This window comes from Zea mays, chromosome 1 (genome assembly GCF_902167145.1).
Source record: "Zea mays cultivar B73 chromosome 1, Zm-B73-REFERENCE-NAM-5.0, whole genome shotgun sequence".
NCBI classification, from domain to species: Eukaryota; Viridiplantae; Streptophyta; class Magnoliopsida; order Poales; family Poaceae; genus Zea; species Zea mays.
In genome coordinates, this window is record NC_050096.1 from 16,613,364 (window position 1) to 16,627,837 (window position 14,474).

Below are 14,474 nucleotides of genomic sequence, written 5' to 3' on the forward strand. Positions count from 1 at the left end.
AGTTAAGCACTAACAATGTCTGGGCACATAAACTAGCACTAAAATTGGGTAAAAAATAGCATCTAACAGTAAACTATCTTCACATATAGTATATAACAGTAAACAAGACTAATATGCCTAAACTTGAACTCAATCTTCGCATTAAATCTGGTTTCTCGACAAAAAATGGTAGTTTACCGGTCCAAAATGGCGATTTACCAGTTTAAAATGTCGGTTTACCAACAGTTTTTTATATATTTTCCATTTTTTTCAAATTTAGGGTGAATTTTGAAGAAAAAATGATGGTTAATTGAAACTGCAACCCGGCGGTTTCGATAAACTGATCGGTTTACCGCAAAATCCGACCAGTTTTTTATAAACCAGTGGTGCTTACACTACAGCTAGATGTTGGCAATGGATTTAAATTTTATACTATAAAATTTAAGTATTAGATTCACTTTATTTCTATTATTTTTTAACTAAATTTAATTAATAACTCAAACAAATAATAAATAAACATTTTGACTAAGGGCCCGTTTGGCAAAGCTCCAGCTCCTGCTTCTTTAGCTCCAGATCCTGATCCTCATGAGGAGCTGATCCTCCTAATTCTCCTAGAGAATCAGAATCATTTTTAAAACCGTTTGGCAAATAAACTGATTCTTGTCTGCTGAGAGTCGGTGGTCTGTGGCGATTGTCTGTTTTACCCTTTGCAGTTCAACTTTGTTACAAACCAATAAGTAGGATGCATATACAGAAAAAAATTATGAAACAATAACATATAAAATATTTCCATCATAGTAGTGCATAAAATGGTCTCAAATGTTTAATCCATAAATTGGCTCGTTATGTTTTTGTCCAATGATAATTGCGGGTAATTTCGATCAAACTTTAAGGGGAGGTCCATATTTGGTTGGTTGAGGAACTGTTTTAAGGGAGGGTGGAGAAGGTTTTTTAGATCCCACATTTCTTCACAAAAACGACTCCTAATCTTTCGGCTCCACACGAGAATTAGTTTAAAAAAATACCCGTTTGGCATGGCTCCTCCAGATCCTCGCTTAGAATCAGGAGCTGGAGTTGTGCCAAACGGGCCCTAAATGCGGACCGCTCCCCTATCTCCTAGCACTGTAGCGTCTATAAAGGCTACAACAGGCTCGAGTGCTAGGGGAGGCTCTCTCTCCCCCAAATCAAGGGGTGCGCTACACAGCCACTCGATTTTTGTCCTTTCCAGTATTTGTTAGTTAAGAAAAATGATAATAGATGATAAAAATATATGGAAAATACTATTTTTATAGTTGTAGTATGGGTATATGAAAAGAATTTAGAGGAAATCACTATCCGAGAAAAAAAAGTATAAGGTAAAATTGGGTAACATGACGCATAAGTGAGATATCAAGAGTGAAATTTTGAGAAAATGTTGCGGACAATCTTACATTGTGATATCATCTCTATCTGCACCTACACTAAAACAAACGTTGCAGTGCCGGTTGGGATCGCATCGTGCCCGCTGCCAAGGGAGGTCACATGTCCTGACGTCCTATAGCTAACCAAAATCGCAAGCATTCCTCACCCGAGGTCTCTGTTAGTCGTTGTAGCAGTGGATTTCAAGTTTCACTTTTGTCAAGCACCAAAGTCCACATCATTTCTCGATTCCAATGCTTCAACATAAATTATGTTTGTTTCAGCTTTTCACAACTAGCCATTAAAATCTATTGCATACAACCAAACGCTAAGCTTTTCGGCCAACTACTATAAAAATCAATTTATTGAAAACCATCCAAAATCAACATAAACACATAATTCGTTGAATCATTGCAATAGCAGGAATCTGTCACTTTCTAGATACTTAACTCTATGCATATCATCTTTTTCTACATGTAATCCTAACGATACTCAAATTCTCTCCACAGTTAAATTCTCCCTACAACCATATTTTTGGTTAGAAAAAAAACTGAACCAAACATAATCATAATGTCGTGTGCCTAGAATGCTAGATCTGACCGTTGTTGCAGTTGGGTGAAAAAATGCAACAGCTACTCATCCGGGGTTTACCATAAGTAAGGGTGATAATTATGCGCTCACATGTTCTGGATTATAAAACATTTATTTATTATATAGATGTACTGTGTCTGGGAGTATATATCTAAGTATATATCTAGATAAGTATATATCTAAGTATTTAGACATAGTGTATCTAATTATTTATACACGTTGTGTATCTAATTACTCCATCTATTTTAAATTATAAGTTGTTTTGGCTTAGATATATAATAAGAAAAGGTAAACATGTCTAGAAAAATCAGAATGGTTTACAATTTGGACAAAATGTCATATAATAGATAATTCGAGATTGGTGGTGGAGTCCGTTTGACATGGCTCTGGCTTGTCCAAAAACAACTCTAGCTCTAGCTTTTCCTGAAAATTAACTTTTTTGTTAGAGCTAAAGTTATTTTGTAAATTGTTTGGCAGAAACGATTTATCCCAGAACTAGAGCTATTTCCAAGTATTACAATTGTCAGAGCTAGAGCTAAAGTCGGTGGAACTACTATTTATGGCTTCTTCTCCGTAGTACAAAAACGACTCTAAATTTGAGGTGCTTTTAGCTGGAAGCCGTTTTGAAGAAAAAAAAAGTTTGGCAGGGCTCTGGTTTTTTCCAAAGAAAAGTCAGAGTCAAAGCCATGCCAAACAGGCTTTATTAAAAAGAAACAGGAGGGGATCCCCTTGGTTGAATTTTTCAAGGAAACATTGGACAAAAAGGCATTGACGACCGGGAAATCATCATTCTGAAGCAATGGAGTGGAGAACTCTAGCAAGTAGAGGAATTGGTCTGAATTTTTAATCTAAATCCTATCAGCGGTTACTTTTTTTCAACGCCTGATAATTTCTCTACAGTCCAAGGACCAATCTAGAAAAACAATTCCATACTGCCTCGTAACGTTATCTGAAGCCTGTAACATCTCCGCCATCCGCCTGAAGGCTCGAAGCACGACGCCAATGGCCTCCCCCAACGCCGACCCGGCTCAGCACCACGCCTCGACGCCGCCGCTCCTCCTCGCCGTACGCCACCTGCCGTTCCCCGGCGTCCACCGGACGCGCGCGCTCCCCGGCCCCGACGTCCTGACCCCTCTCGCCCGCCGCCTCGAGGAGCTCGCGTCCGCGGCGACCTCCCACCCGCTCCTGAAGCCGCTCTTCGCCGCCCACTCACACCTCTCTTCCTTCTCCCAGGTAGGCATACACGCACTTCATTCTTGAGCTCGGTCTCGGTAACACAGTATACGGAAGCCAAACGCCGCTGTGGTTTGATGGAACGAGAAACGAGCAGGGCAGGAGGCGGCTGGTGGCGGCGCGGCGTGCGACGGTGCTGTCCGGGGGGCACTGCTTCGCGGCGGTGCTAGGGAACTCGGTGGCCGGGTTGGTGGTGTCCAACGGCATCAACAACTTCCTCAACCTCTACAACACGGTGCTCGTCGTCAGGCTCGTGCTCACGTGGTTCCCCAACACGCCGCCCGCCATCGTCGCGCCTCTCAGGTAGGCGCCATCGCAGCTCTGGTAGGTAGTACATGCTACGCTTCCCTATTGATGTAGTTCAAGAACTGAGATTTAGAGTGGAGAGCTCCAGCTGGGTCGCTAGAAAACGAGATGATTTCACAACCTACATTTCCGAAACTAGCATATGACAGTGTGACACTTCTTTCGTCAAAAAGTTCAAACGATGGCAATGCAATGCAGCACGATATGTGACCCGTACCTGAACATCTTCCGGGGCATCATCCCGCCGCTCGGGGGAACGCTGGACCTGTCGCCGATCCTCGCTTTCCTCGTCCTCAACGCCTTCACCAGCACGGCGGCCGCGCTTCCGGCGGAGCTCCCGAGCTCGGCAGCGGCGCAGCACCACCAGAGGACTGCTGCTTCATCCAGCTCGGCGACTCCCAGTCCCAACCAGAGGAAATGGATGCGGAGAATGCGATCAAAGACATCACAGGGAGAAGATGGTGGTCACTAGGCATGTGAGCTTGTGGCTGGGTTCGTCAAATGCCTTATTGTTACCAGCTGGGGATCATGCTTCGCATCAGACGCTCGAGATCTGCACAGCAATGTGTTGGACATGCATGCTCCTCGCTCTCTAGCCATCGAATGCAAACTCTGTCAATGCCGCATGCAGAGTTCGCCCCTTTGGTTCACCACGTTGCTTCAGAGCTTCAAATGGTTTTTGTGCGTTGTAATGCGTTGGCGTTGCGGAGCTTTCTTCAAATGGTTTTTGTGCTTTGTAATGCTTTGGCGGTGAGGGCTGTGCTTTCTGCTGCATGTATGTGTAGCACTTTCGGTCAGCTTTCTTGAATTCCGATAGTGTGATCGCGATGCGTAGCCAAATTCAGTCTTGAGAGAGTACCAATCGAACTTTCATCTGTTGTTGGTTAACAAATTCAGACAATTCGTGAATAGGCATGCTGCATAGACAACAACGAATGAACTTGATATTGTGAGGCCAAACAGGCAGAGCTCCAAAAGATGGTAAGTACATTTTGTCCTAACATTGGGGGGAAATGGAGACGACCCAAACCTCCCCAAGACCAGCGCAAAACAGATACTTTTACTGGCTTGTGGTGGGGCAAAAAGATCAACAAATGTTCCTCATGTAAAAAGAATCACAATCGGCCAAAGCCGCGACACTGTAAACTTTCTGCTCCTCACACCATCCTAGTTACTTGTCTTGTGGCTTATAACACCACATCCTCGATCAAGTTCCTTCTCTGGAACGCCTCATGCTCTCGTCGATCAGCTTGAATGTCTTCTTTACAAGTTTCTGATCCAGGGCTGTTGTTCTGTAGATCTTGAACACTCGGTCGACACGGTCAGGCTTGCTGCTTTGGAAGTAGAGCTCCTCAAACTTCTTTTTTACAAACCTAAAAAAATGATCCCCTGGTCAATATTAAGAATTTAAGACCCAAAACCAGCACGTAAAGATGACAACAAAGTGGAAAACTTAATGTGGCATCTATGTGCGCATATGCATCTTTATATGATACTGACAAGCCATAGGGAGACACAGGATGACAGGATCACACTCACTCGTAGGCGTGTTCCACCTCCTGTTTGCCAGGTGCAGTGGGCTGGTAATCTTTAAACCACTCGCACACGCTTAAAGGGACCTACATAAGGAGAATTAGTGTTATTCATATGTGTGAATTAGTGTATTATACTCATCTCTCAATAGGTAAAGAAGCGCACTAGTTACCTTTTGTATTTTTCTCTCAAATATGTCAAATTTGTTAAGAAATAACATGAATGAGGTTTTCTGAAAGTCAAAATTGCATCAGGTAGGTCTCTTAATGATAAAAAGATAGTATGAGAACAGACGTTGTGATGATTATGATACAAACCTCAAAACATCTTTGCTTTAGCACCCAATCAAAGAGTTCTTTAGTCTCCATCATTCTGTTCTTTGTCTCATCCTCAAATAACATCTGATCATACCTGTCAAGTGCCCCAAACATACAAAAATACAAATTTATTTCAATTGAAATACAATTATTATAAAAGGCACTCAGAATAGAACTGGATAGCATCAGTAACAGAACAGATGTTCTGATCATGGAAAATCAATTAGTTTTAGTGACTTAGAGGCAGCTATAATTAATTTTTGCAGCACCCAAACAAAATCTGAAGGAAAAAAACAGCTTCTGAGTACAATTTGTCATTACAGTTAAGTTCAAGCCAATCAAGTGCAAACAAGGAAACTGGGCTTACTCGCTAATGGCAGCACAGAATATTACAGCATTAACACCTTCGAAAAGATGGATCCATTTCCTTCTCTCGTTTCTCTGGCCTCCTACATCGTACAGCCTATAGACCTCTCCGCCTCTTTTGCTCTCTCCTAGAGGGCTGCAGGGAAAAAAACTGATTATTAGAGTTATATCTAACTAATAATAAGCAAATAGCATAACCAAGGAATACCTAAACTGAGTTTCTACCACACCATTTGTCCGTACTCTTGCATGAAGCACATCCTCCTGAAAATCAGCCCTTGTCAAGTAGCGCAAATAAATTATCAAATATACAAATCAAGTACAAGCCTTTTCCGACCTCCTCAAATAACCAGGTAGTAACAGAAATAGATATCATGAAATACCCACATGAAAGGAAATTAAAACAAAATATAAGTTTAAATTTCCATATGGCATGAGGATGACTGGATTCCAATTCAGACAGAATTTGATGTTCAGACCAGCAAAACCCTATTGATATTACACAATTAGCTTATACTCAGCCAAAGCTGCTTATGAGAACCTTTTCATTGGATCAATTCAGTTTGAACCTAGTGATAAGATTTGGAAATCGTGCCCCCCCCCCGAAATGCAAGTTCTTCCTTGGCTTGCTGCCCTTCAGAGATGCTGGACAGCAGACCGGCTGCAAAAAAGAGGGCTTGAACATCCTGCAAAATGCCCATTTTGTGATCAAGATCCTGAATCAATTGACCACCTACTAGTTGGCTGTGTTTTCGCAAGGGAATTTTGGTGCAGATTGCTGGGACAGGTCAATCTTCAAGGACTTGCTCCTCAGCCAGGGGAAGGGAAGGCCATGGAATGGTGGAGAAGGATGAGCGAACAGGTGCAAGGCATAGCAGAAAAGGGACTCAATTCCTTAATAATTCTTGGTTTCTGGACCATCTGGAACCATAGGAACGGCTGCGTCTTTGACAAGATCACTCCAATGTAAATGTTGCCATTAGAAGGGCTGAGGAAGAGAGGGAGTTGTGGGATATGGCAGGGGCCAAGAGCCTCTCTCTTCTAACAGCTCCAATTCCTGGGCTATAAAGCGGTAGTTCTCTTGGTGTTGTATGGACGTTTTTCTGTATTTTCGTTTTTGGCCACCGTAAGGTGGTTGTTTTTTCTTGTACTTGTACTGGTCCATTTTGGACCCTTTTTCTTCTTAATGTAATGATGTGCACCTCTCTAGCGCGTTCGAGAAAAAAATATTACACAAGTAGCATATATGATCGATCAAGAAATGCCTTTAGGAAAATATCCACAAAGAGTATCATGACAGATCACGAACGAGATGATTCCATGTTACTTTAGAGGTTGTTCCTTTTTTAACGTAATGGCAGGAGCTCTACCTCTCAATTAAGAGGAAGAGTGGAATTGGCCCAATTTTAAGGAAAACCGGGCCCAAAACCTACACAGGGTGCACAAGCAACCTAGACAGCAGCAGCCCCACACACAAAGCCCATCCAGAGTCATCGTTGCCGAGCTCAACACAAAGAACGAGCAGCTTCGACTCCCCAAGACGGACAACCTAAGGCCAAAGAAAAACCTGATGATGTCTACACCCAAACTCCGACACAGAAGAAGGAAGACCGCAGTGCGCCGTCGTTGCCAAGCATCAAGATACCTCACGTGATACAACTCCGATTCTTCACCAACTTGACTTCCAATCTTGATCCTCCGCCCTGCCCCAGGCATATGCCCAACCTTCGACGCAATCCTGTCAATGAAGAAGGGGGATTTCGCCTCACGTCATCGTTGTCGAGCCACATCCACTGACGTAGCAGCTTCGACTTCACGCTGCAACACCAAACCTTCACCCGCATACCGAACGCCGAGAAGCAAAAGCATCAACCGAAAGGCAACACCATGGTCGAGACAAAACTTCAACAGCGACGCCTTCAGGGAGGGAGTGACATCACGGACGCACCGTCGCATGTCCGAGATGGACCGGGCTTTCGCCCAAGGAAGATAGTGCTGGGGAATGCAAAGCCCTCAACAGGGAAAGCGAAGCCCGCGGGTGCCACCGTCGCCGAGACTTTCACCCAAGAAGTCCCCCAGCACAACGTCAGGCCAAGACCCCGGATCAAAGCAAGCAACCTCTGTCGTCATCGTTGATCTAACAACCCACACAAACCCCTCCAGAGGGGCAGCGACGCGTCGACTTCGCAGCAGCCACAAAGCTGCGTCGGCCACCCCCCCTCCGGTTGGGCACACGGAACCGAGCACCACCATGTCGCATGCGACACACCGACGCACGCCGGAGCCAATACCGGCAGACGCGGCCACCGAAGCCAGCAGACATCGAGCACGAGTGCCACACAACTCGCCTCCAACAGCACCTGGTGCTGCACCCTCCGTCGGCCCGACTTGACAGCAGCAACCGCGACATGGCAGATCTTGGCGCGCGCACCACAGCAGGCGCCGCTGGGGCCACCCCGCTAGTCCACCGTCGCCCCAAACCGACACACACTTGGACGCTGTCGAGCCACCCAACCTCGGAGCACCATCGTAGGACCAGACCGCAGCCATCACCGCCCCAACACCTCTCAGCCTCCGAGCTCCGCACGCCGTTGGTTGGCAACGCTTCTTCCCCGATCCGGCGTCCTGGCAGTGCGAGGAGACAAGCTCTACGCTCCTCAATCGTCTCACAACAGGAGGCGACCGCTGTTGAGGACCAAGCGTGTGATGCCCAGCCACGACGAGGTCCCGGAAGAAGTGGAGCGACTTGTCCTCGGCACCGAAGAGGAAGAAGGCTCGACACTCTGCCTTCTCTGCCAGCCGCACCGTGAGCCCCAGCGGCAGCACTGGCGAGAAAACCGCCTGAAGGATCTGCCAGTACAGAGACAGAACCACTGGCGCCTAGAACAGCCTGCTGCCAGCACCTCCCTCTGCCATCCTTCCGCTGCCGTCCTAGAGACAGTGGTCGAGATCGCGGAGCGCCGGAACGTGGCCAAGCCACGAGGCCGCACGCACAGCGCCACACCCGCGCGGGGACCTTGACTGCCTAGACGCCGCCACTACGCGAGCCCGCCTACTGCTGCGCCGCGACTAAACCGCCCGACACAGAAACCCACTCAGACCTCAGATTTGAGCACGGGGAGACCAATCGAAGGAAGAACGCCCCGCCACCGCCATCCTTGGGGCCCGCGCCGACTTCGGGTAGACTCCTCCGGCGACGACGAGGGGGAGGGAGGGGAAGGGGGTGGCGACGCTAGGGTTTAGGGGCCACCCGTGTCGCCCGAGCGGAGGACGACGCGGGGGCTGTGTTTTTGAATCCTCCGCAGCATATACTATCACTTTAGAGGCTGTTCCTAATGTGCTACTATTATTCAAATACATAAATATAATTTAACACCACCTTTATTTGCTTGAGAGGAGGGAACATCATTGCTGAAGAAAAATAACTTGGCTAGTGTGACCAAGCTTATGTTATGGAAGTTGACAAAGGAATCGGAAGTCTTTTCAGCAAAGAAAAGTTTCTGGTAGAGGACCACATGGAAACTCAAGAGCTTGAGGCCTGAGAGACTCAGATAAAATTAAGCCCGATATATTGCAGTTTCAAGGTTATTAAAACGATAAAACGTTAGAACGTTCATGGGTGAAATTTTGACTTTTAAACGTAGTTTTAAACAACATAGGAAAGATACCAATACATCATAATTTCAGACAATAATATGAAGTTATATACCAAAACAGAGAGGTTAGTGGCTTACCAAAACTTCACCCATGAGCTGGATTGAACCCCAAAAGTAACTAATAGACTGGGCCCAAAAGTAGCTAATGGTCTAAAATGCATAAAACACTGCGTTTTACAGTTTAGAACGCCAAAACGCTAAAACGTGGTTTTAACCTCTAATTAGAGTTTTGACGTTTAAACGTAGTTTAAGCATCATTTAAACGTAGTTTTAATAACACTGTGCAGTTTAGTAGTTTTTTTTCCTTGACGCACTGCAACTGGGCATGACGATTCTGCCTTGTTATATGCAAGGTATAATATGTGTTTCCTTACTGAATATTTTGAAGGAAGGAGAGAATGTGTATAATGTGTGGGATGTATTGCATTGAGCCTCTAGGGAGAATATATAGGAGTACATGACTTGGAGGGCAAAAAGCCTATCCTAGAGATAAGAAAGGTTATCCCAGATGTAAGGAAGGTTATCCCAGGATTATAATCAATCCTAAACCAACCATATCAGGAGTTGCCTAATATACTCTAACATGCATAATATACTCTAATTTAACTAATGATCTCCTAAGGTCTTCAAAAGAAATATTTCATAGTTAATCTAGGTTCTCGTTCTGCTGCTATCTGATAGCCTCAAAAGGTAGATTTCAGTACCATGACAATCAACATGAAATATGTGACATTGTAAAACGCATATGTAAAATCTCTCCTAAAAATAGATTGAGGATAATTGTGTACCTTTGTCGGTACATAATCTTCTTCAGATAATTTGTCCAAATTTTCCATGAAGTACTGTGCACAGTCTGGGACTTGCAGAATACTCCCACGTGAATAAGTTTCCTACAAATGAATTTCTAAATGATCAAACTTTATGTTTAAAAGTTTATACATTTTTTAAAAAAAATCAAAGTAAATGGAATTTCACCTGAATGGCTGGATCTTGCCATAGTTTTCTTACATCCTGTACACGTTCTTTGTTCAACGATGGGTATTCCAATCTGGCACCAATTTCTGATAGTTTTTCTCCAATCTCCTGAATTAATAATAAAGTTACAATACAAATATACAAAAGGTAATTAAGTAAAAATGTGTGTGGTGTGCTATGAGAAGCTTCTAAGAGCTAATAAACGCATTGCAACGTCTACCAAGATGAGATTTGTTAACTATTTAACCTCATAACTACAAACAAAGCAAATGCTCATAACTTGACATAGATGAATACTGCATAATAAACATTTGAGACAACAAATATTTGAGCAAATCTAAAGCTGCCTTCTCTGAAGCAATAAAATGTAGGGGCAAGGTTCCTAGCTGCCTTCTCTGATCAAATGCTCATTTTGTTAGCATGTAATCGTGCAAAGCATAATAAGGCAGTTTGGATTATAACAGCTCCAGGCAGGTTCAACCATAGCAATTGTGTCAGGACCACACCAGGACAATTACATTGCAAAATAACCAAGTTTGCCAAAACTTAACTCTAATTTCTGAAGGCAAGTGTGCAAACCTGATTATCTGGAGATAAGACATATTTTGAAGAATCTGGTTCCACTTGGGCTAACTCTTTAGCTCCCTCATATAATATCTGCGTGTGCATGTTTAACTCATTTACTGAGAAAAAATATCTGCAAATACACCCTCATTGGAGCAGCAAGAAACTCCATAACGAAACCTTCCTACATAATCATCTCTACAACGTGATAGAAAAAAAAAGACACACCCTTTTTAGTATAGCATACTTTAATTGTCTGATACACATTAGCATGGATGACTGATGTGTAGCTCCTAAGCTCTGCCTCGTCAAAGCCAGTTTGGAAAAGAAGCTTTATCTGCGAATGAGCGGTAAGACACATCCGTGACTTGCTGTCTTGATGATGACATAAGAATTATGATCCTCTAGGGAGTGGCATAAACCTTACTTGTTTAAATATTGTAGACTTCCCCGATTCTCCAGCACCTTACAAAGAAGTGATTGAAAAGGAGGATGACTGTTAGGAATACAGGCAAAGTACCTTATCAATGGACAGGCACATTATCAAGTCTAGAATGCATGGAAAGAGAAGTGACTAGGGATCAACTTCGCAACAGTTCTTTTGGCTGATCCAGCAAACTATCAAGAGAGAAAACTACAGAACAGATATACTTCACATGAAGAAGAAAAAAAAGCTCTTAAGTTCAAGTAAGTTGGCATTACCGAGAAGTAAGAGCTTGTGGATGTGTTGTTCGGCTTTTGTTTCTTGCAAAATCCTCCGGTCAATGTCTGCAGACTGCACCCACACTGCTAATGTCAGAAGGAACCAAGTGTTGCTGCTTACCAACACAAAATCATAACCTCCTGATAGCATCAGCCTGGTCTAAGTGACAAGTTACCTTTGCATTTTCAGCTGCTTCAGCCTCGTCGAAAGAATGGGATCTGCTACAGGATGAGCCCATGCTTTCAATCACGCAGGTAAGCACAGACATTATTCTAGAAGCGCGCTCTCATGCCTGGCTGGGGAGCGGATATAGTAAAGGACATGGGTGTACACATGTACGCCCAATAATGTTTGCAAAAACACGAAGTTAGAGCATGGTACATTTATAAGCTTGCAATTAGATCAGATCAGATCCGAATACAAATACGCAAATAGCTTAGGTTAGGGTTCGGGTGCTCGGTTCCGCACGGAAGCAAGCGAAGAAGAGGGGGGTGCGCGTACCTGGTGGGTGCTCGTCGGCGAGGGGGCCGACGAAGACCTGACGGAGGGGCTGACGAGGCTACACCTGGGCACCTGACGGAGGGACGCGGCGGCGGTCGCCCACTAGCGCCACTCAGAGCCAGAGGGGAGAGAGCGAGTGAGCGAGCGCACGCGGGGTGAACAGTAGAAGAAAGGCAGCGGTGAACTGGAGTTCCGTGCTGTATGGTCGCCACCTGGTACCAGTGAAAGCGAGAAGGAAAGGCACGTTCTCGCATCGCTGCCGAGAGAGAGCGTGTTTGGTCGAGAAACGGACGAGAATGGAACGAGGAGGTGTTTTTTTTTCTGGGTGTTTAGTTTTTAATGGAACAGAAATAAAACGGCTCATAAAGTCTATAGGTAAAAATGTATCATAAATAATTAGAATGTTTTTTCCACCAAAATAATCGGATAGGAGCGCTCTTTTGGACGGGAGGACTCTCCCCCTCGTTCCCTCCCTAATCATATGCATCTCTAACCAAACAAAGAATATTTTACTCTTTAACCAGACAAAAAAAATGAAACACATATATTCTGCTTGCCAAACATAGGACATAATGGCTCCATTCTTTGAAATAAAACTGTCACATTCTAGTTAACTCTTCAACCAAACACACCATAGGGATCACGTTGAACATATTGGTTTGCTACAAATTGAAAGGAAACTTTTGCTTAGGCGGGTGTCAGTGCACCATCCCCTCTTGCTCTACCACGTCAGCTCCAGACTGCACTCTTGACCTTATTGTTCAAGTGCATAGTCTGCAACAGGCTATACCCTAAACCCACAACCACATCGGGGTTTTCTATTTCAGAATTAAGTAATTCACGTAGATTTATGTCAACGCTAAAAAACCACACAACATACTATTTTTATTGAAATAAAAATTTGTGATATCCTGGCCCCTGAGATGGTGATATCCTGGCCCAAGGCTTAATAAAATTAATAAAGTATCCATACCAACAAGGTGCATCTTCTTTTTTCAGAAGTCTGTCTCGAAAAAACCTCCAAGTTAAGCGTGTTTGACTTGGAGCAATTTTGGATGGTGACCGACCGGAAAGTTTTCTCGGATGCGCACGAGTGAGGACAAAGTACGCACAAAAGACTCGTGTTGGTCTGTAGGGACAATATATGATCCTAGAGAGCTGTTAGGAGTAAGTACCGCCGGTCCAGGGATTGGACGCAGTGTTACAAGTGGTATCAGAGCCGACCCTCGAGGTTTCACGGGCGTGTGTGGGCTAGGGGGTCGGGTATATGGCGCATGTGGGCCCAGAGTGGTCACATGGCATGGCATATGACGACACTAGACACACAGACGTGACTAAGAGGAGAGATTCCTGGATTAGAGTTGACCGACGAGGACGCCGGTCTTCTAAGGGGGGTGGATTGTGATATCCTGGCCCAAGGCTTAATACAATTAATAGAGTATCCATACCAACAAGGTACATCTTCTTTTTCGAAAGATGTCTCGAAAGAACCTCCAAGTTAAGCGTGTTTGGCTTGGAGCAATTTTGGATGGATAACCGACCGGAAAGTTTTCTCGGGTGCGCACGAGTGAGGACAAAATGAGCACAAAAGACTCGTGTTGGTCTGTGAGGACAATATATGATCCTAGAGAGCTGCTAGAAGTAAGTACCGCCGGTCCAGGAATTAACGGGGTGTTATAAAGCCTGCCCTGGTAGGGGTTATTTGTATAGATGAATTGGGTATGGAATTTGTGATTTTCACAATTTTACGAACGTTTTGTACTTGTCGAAACCGACTAGCTACATCGCTAGCACATGTGGCGCTGACGTGGCCAGGTGGACCAATCGAAACTGCCACCTCACTATCGCCCCTTGCTATCACCCAGTGATGTTGCCACCAACGCGTCGCTTGCCTTTCAACTATCTCTTGCTCAGGGACATGTTCCAGTGGTGGATGAGAGCGGCGCGATACCGCCCGCTCTCACTGGCAGTGGCAGCGTCTCCCACCAGCTCGCTCGCGCCCGCCTGTCGTCCCACTCCCTCCTCACGTCGGACGTAGGGTTGACGAGTGCGTGCGCGCAGTCAACCAAACACCGTCTCTCTTTCTCTTTAGTATGTGAAAGGGAATTAGGCTTACACCTAGTCCCTAATTAATTTTGGTGGTTGAATTGCCCAACACAAATTTATTGGACTAACCAGTTTGCCCAAGTGTATAGATTATACAGGTGTTAAAGGTTCACACTCAGCCAATAAAAAGATCAAATTTGGATTCAACACAGGAGCAAAGGGCCAACCGAAGGCACCTCTGGTCTGGGGGCACCGGACTGTCCGGTGTACACCGGACAGTGTCTGGTGCACCACCGGACATGACCG

The 14,474-nt window shown here is 44.8% G+C and overlaps 2 protein-coding genes across 5 annotated transcripts; one reads left to right on the forward strand and one right to left on the reverse strand.

Annotated features, from left to right (window-relative positions):
• The first annotated feature begins 2,915 nt into the window (after positions 1 to 2,915).
• LOC100284403 (YGGT family protein) lies at positions 2,916 to 4,380 on the forward strand. Its single transcript, NM_001157298.2, has 3 exons — positions 2,916 to 3,201; positions 3,299 to 3,504; positions 3,706 to 4,380. Exons 1-3 carry the CDS (start codon positions 2,971 to 2,973, stop codon positions 3,977 to 3,979), a joined length of 711 nt encoding a protein of 236 aa, NP_001150770.1. The 5' UTR covers positions 2,916 to 2,970; the 3' UTR covers positions 3,980 to 4,380.
• Positions 4,381 to 4,429: 49 nt separating this feature from the next.
• On the reverse strand, positions 4,430 to 12,482 carry ct2 (compact plant2). Of its 4 annotated transcripts, none has more exons than XM_008680714.3 (14): positions 12,123 to 12,482; positions 11,797 to 11,913; positions 11,621 to 11,693; positions 11,346 to 11,383; positions 11,166 to 11,255; positions 10,934 to 11,011; positions 10,355 to 10,462; positions 10,168 to 10,269; positions 5,932 to 5,987; positions 5,725 to 5,859; positions 5,358 to 5,451; positions 5,213 to 5,272; positions 5,047 to 5,126; positions 4,430 to 4,880 (listed from the first exon to the last, which is right to left on the reverse strand). In XM_008680714.3, the coding sequence occupies exons 2-14, from the start codon at positions 11,887 to 11,889 to the stop codon at positions 4,715 to 4,717; spliced, it is 1,173 nt and encodes a 390-aa protein (XP_008678936.1). In that variant the 5' UTR covers positions 11,890 to 11,913; positions 12,123 to 12,482; the 3' UTR covers positions 4,430 to 4,714. The 4 variants fall into 4 exon arrangements, with proteins under 4 accessions (XP_008678936.1, XP_008678943.1, XP_035823703.1 ...); NM_001157613.1 differs by having other exon boundaries at positions 4,436 to 4,880; positions 11,797 to 11,917; positions 12,123 to 12,241; XM_008680721.3 differs by lacking the exon at positions 5,213 to 5,272 and having other exon boundaries at positions 11,797 to 11,917; positions 12,123 to 12,394.
• Positions 12,483 to 14,474: the final 1,992 nt, after the last annotated feature.

Bases quoted from the DNA above. Each gene is read 5' to 3' on its own strand.
- LOC100284403 (NM_001157298.2), top strand. From the start codon at position 2,971: ATGGCCTCCCCCAACGCCGACCCGGCTCAGCACCACGCCTCGACGCCG. The intron at 3,202-3,298 runs GTAGGCATACAC...AGAAACGAGCAG, and splicing joins ACCTCTCTTCCTTCTCCCAG to GGCAGGAGGCGGCTGGTGGC. The intron at 3,505-3,705 runs GTAGGCGCCATC...AATGCAATGCAG, and splicing joins GCCATCGTCGCGCCTCTCAG to CACGATATGTGACCCGTACC.
- ct2 (XM_008680714.3), bottom strand. From the start codon at position 11,889: ATGTCTGTGCTTACCTGCGTGATTGAAAGCATGGGCTCATCCTGTAGC. The intron at 11,694-11,796 runs GTAACTTGTCAC...GTGTGGGTGCAG, and splicing joins AAGCAGCTGAAAATGCAAAG to TCTGCAGACATTGACCGGAG. The intron at 5,988-10,167 runs GTACACAATTAT...GCTGATTTTCAG, and splicing joins AAGATTATGTACCGACAAAG to GAGGATGTGCTTCATGCAAG.